General features: G+C 35.9%; 1 protein-coding gene across 1 annotated transcript in view; it reads right to left on the bottom strand.

The window, feature by feature from the left end:
• Nucleotides 1-328: 328 nt before the first annotated feature.
• The window catches only part of VPS35 (vacuolar protein sorting 35 homolog (S. cerevisiae)), a 37,925-nt gene continuing 34,465 nt past the window's right edge, over nucleotides 329-3,788 (bottom strand). Inside the window, exons 14-17 of the mRNA XM_008580291.1 lie at nucleotides 3,314-3,493; nucleotides 2,581-2,820; nucleotides 1,892-2,035; nucleotides 329-1,304 (exon numbers count right to left, since the gene is read on the bottom strand). Coding sequence (XP_008578513.1) covers nucleotides 1,125-1,304; nucleotides 1,892-2,035; nucleotides 2,581-2,820; nucleotides 3,314-3,493 — 744 coding nt within the window. The 3' untranslated portion in view covers nucleotides 329-1,124. The remainder of the gene's footprint in view (nucleotides 1,305-1,891; nucleotides 2,036-2,580; nucleotides 2,821-3,313; nucleotides 3,494-3,788) is intronic.

Raw genomic sequence — 3,788 nt, 5'->3', positions numbered from 1 at the left:
CAGCGCTACCAGTGCCGCACTCTCCCTAAATGTTTGTTTTTTAAGACACTAATAATTTGTTACACAGTAGATAACTAATACAGGTACGGAGCCTTTGGGGAGTTTATGGGAACTCATCATGCCTTAGGAAAAGCGAAATAAGGCTAAGGAAAGCAAATGGGTATAAGTGACTGAAAGAGTAGAAGGTACCTTGCTCAGTAAGTGCTTAAAACTAGAGTTGAATAAGGGAACTCCATGAATATATGATAATGTCTACTAAATTCCACAGGCATTCTACTAATGCCTTTTATCAATCAAGATAGTATGAAAGGAGAAAAAAAAGATCCAAAACTGTTAATAGCAACTTTATTGTCTCACTGGTGCAAAAAAAAAAAAAAAATCATAATAATTGACGCATTTTCCGCTAAATTTACAATAATGAAGGTTATACATAAATTATATAGATCACAAATTTTCTATTTTATACTATTTAGAACCAAATTATTTTGATAAATATGTCCAGAGGACAACATAAGTTCTCAATGGATGGCTGAGTCCAAATATGCAAAATATAGCTTCTTGTTTTGACCATGTTGCTTTAAAATTCTCACACATGCATTAATATATTCTAGTTTTAGGGAAAATATTATACATGGCCTTATCTTGCATTTAGGGAAAAGCCCAAGCTGAATTTCACATACATACAGTATTCCTTTCCTCTAAATTAATCTGAAATTGGGCTACAGAACAAAGAGACAGACACTTTTGGGTTAGTACTCCCCAGTAGTGAAAAAAACACACAATCAACAATGAAACAAAACAGAAAAAAAGGAAGGAGAGCTTCATTAGTAGCCGAGATAAATGGTTTTTGTTTTTTTGTTTTTTTACAGATCACAGGAATTTTAAACAGCAGGTCAGTCATGCTACTTGGGGTGATCAGACAGACTTGAACGCTTATGAAGTGAATAACTTTATTAAGGTCCTGAAGGTGAGCATCTGGAGGTGCTGGGTAAAACACATCACAGGTAAGAAACGGGAAGCCTACCTCAGCATTTCTGAAAGGCACAATCTATGGAAGGGAAACCTAGTATAATAAAACCTTTATTGGATGTACATGGAAAGGAGTATGGTGAGCTGTTTCCTGTTTAAAGGATGAGACCTTCATAAATTGGGCCCTCAGATTCTGGTGATTCCCGCCTCAAGCGTAAATGCTCCAGTGTGTTATGAAAATGTTTGTTAATCTGCTCTGTTTCTTCACTGGACTCAAGATTTGGGAGGTCTTCTCGAATCTTTTGGATAAGCTGGTTCAAAACCTGAATTGTTACCTACAAAAGAATATGAACAATTTTATGATCTAGCATGTACCACAAAAAATAAAAAATTACTTAGTAAAACTGTTTGGAGGAGCTTGTGTTACTCTCATCAATTACCTAATTAGGAAAAGAGAGATGAGAACATGATTCCTGTTTGAGCAACAACTATTGGCTAATCATCAAAAAAAAAAAAAAAAAAGTAACATAAACCAGTAAAAGAACAAAAACAAAATTTTATTTAATCTACAAATCTTGACCAACACTGTAGTGCTAAAAGGATAATGCATTTAGGAATTATTCAGCATTTCTAAATTATTTTGTATTTTTCAAATGGACAGTGATAATTTTTCATAATATTCCTTAGCAAAAGACATGAGAATTTTCTTGCACATATTAGTGCTTCCATTAGAAACATACATGTATGTAAACAGAAGAGGATTTTGGAGAATGAAAGAAACCAGTAGGTGGACTCTGCAAACTCTGACCCTTGTAAACAAAACAGAAAGTATTAGAATTATAAACTTATGTATGTATCAAAACTCCTAAGAGCAGGAAAGGGAAATATTAGTTTCACTAACCACACTATTTAGTTCGCTTACCGCATCATTTTCCTTTTCATAAAAATAGATATATCTGTTCAGAATTTCTATAAAAAGCTGCACTTGTAGAGAGGGGTCCATGCACTGATTTGCTATTTTTAAAGCTTTCTTTAGGCACTCCATTACCCTCTTGCCTCCATGAAGCTAAAATAAAAGGGCAGAGAGATATTGAACAGATTAATGAAACACAAAACATCCCACTTTCACACAAAAAAGAAACACAACACTACAGTGCTCTTTTATGTTTTAAAAGAACACAACAAATTTAAGTCCTCTTTAAAAAAAAAAAAGTATATAGCTATATCTATGGGAAAACAAAAACAAAAAACAGGTAGTGGTATAAACTTGCTATGTTACAATATCCTCAAAGTGGAGGCTTCGCCACAGAATAAGACTCTATATATTACTACTCATTTCAATTCTTTTTTTTAATTTAAATTTTTTTTTATTTCTTTTTTGGCAGCTGGGCAGTACAGGAATATGAACCCTTGACATTGGTATTAAAACACTGCTCTCTAACCAACTGAGCTAACCAGCCAGCCCTCATTTCATTTCTTTTAACAAAACAAAGGAATTTTCTTTGTCAGATTTCCAAGCACCCGAAATGTTTCACCTATACGGCACAAGACCATGGCAACTGATCCCTGTTAATGATCCCATCTCCTATAACACGGTCAGAATGACCTTACCTCCTCCCCATTTTTGTCTGTGTTTCTGCCAGACCAGAAGAGATGTGCACAGGTGCTCACTGCTCGGCCCTGATCAGGTTTCTTCAGAAGTTTGGACGCAGCAAGTGCACACTGAGTCCTCAAGGGTTCATGATTCTCTTCACTGAAGCACTTCATCCTCTCAAAAGTACCAATGATTAAGGTGATGGCAGCCAGCTGTGCTTTGGAATCACTGATTTCATCTTCATAGAGAGAAAATGCCTGGTGGACACAAAGCAGAAAGGTCTTTTAGGGACCAATCATCCACTCGAGCGTTTTCCAAAGTACTTCCCACCAAACCCCCATCCTGAGAGACGTTCTGCAGTTCCTTCATATCAGAATATGCTGTACCCTCTTTTGAAAAAGCAAAGGAAACAGCTAAGATGGCACAGATGCTGATAGCTGCAGTAAAAAAAAACCTGTTTCAACTGTGTTTAACCCAGGATTCCCAATCTGAATTGACAAACTTTTTTCCATGAAACACTTTTACCATGACCTACTTGGAAACCGTGGATTTCGTCAGCACCCAGCAGCTGATCATTTTGCTGCTCTCCACCAGTCCATATGGCTATGAGATTAAGAGGTTCCAAGATGGTGGAAAGCACTAGTTACATTTTCGGTGAAAAGGAAATCCATGTGCACTAGCACCGTGACTACAAACAAGTGATTAAACTCAGCAAAACTTAGGTAACCAGAAAGGAGAACAAACCATCACCTGGGACATAAATTCATATGCTACTGTTTCATGATTTTCAAAACCAATTTCTCCAGCAGCTAGTGCTCCTTGAAGAAAAAGTCTTAAGGGTAATTCTGCCAGCTCTGCCTTGATTAAAGCACTGATAGTCTGGTGAGCAAATGAAAAAATCTTCTGGCATTTCTTTTCCCATTTGTCATCCTAAAAAAAGAAAAAAAATATTTTAAATTACCTTAAGTTCAAGATCAACTTGCTCAAGAATATCCATTTTATTTACAACTTCTAATAGAACAAAACAGTGAAAGCAGTAAAGTTGAGCTGTCATTTCCTTCTCTGTCTCATCTATGGAGCACACAAGTAAATCAAACAGGATGTCTCCTCAAAACATCCATTTGAGATTACCCCCTTTGCAACTTTTATATATTTGACAATTGTTTTTTCTGATCAGAAATGTAAGACATTCCCAAATTGGAGAAAATTAGGAAAATACACAAAA

This window comes from Galeopterus variegatus, unplaced genomic scaffold (assembly GCF_000696425.1).
Source record: "Galeopterus variegatus unplaced genomic scaffold, G_variegatus-3.0.2 Scaffold2060, whole genome shotgun sequence".
Classification (NCBI taxonomy): domain Eukaryota; kingdom Metazoa; phylum Chordata; class Mammalia; order Dermoptera; family Cynocephalidae; genus Galeopterus; species Galeopterus variegatus.
The sequence above is the reverse complement of the archived record's forward strand: the minus strand, read 5'-3'. Positions and strand labels throughout refer to the sequence as shown.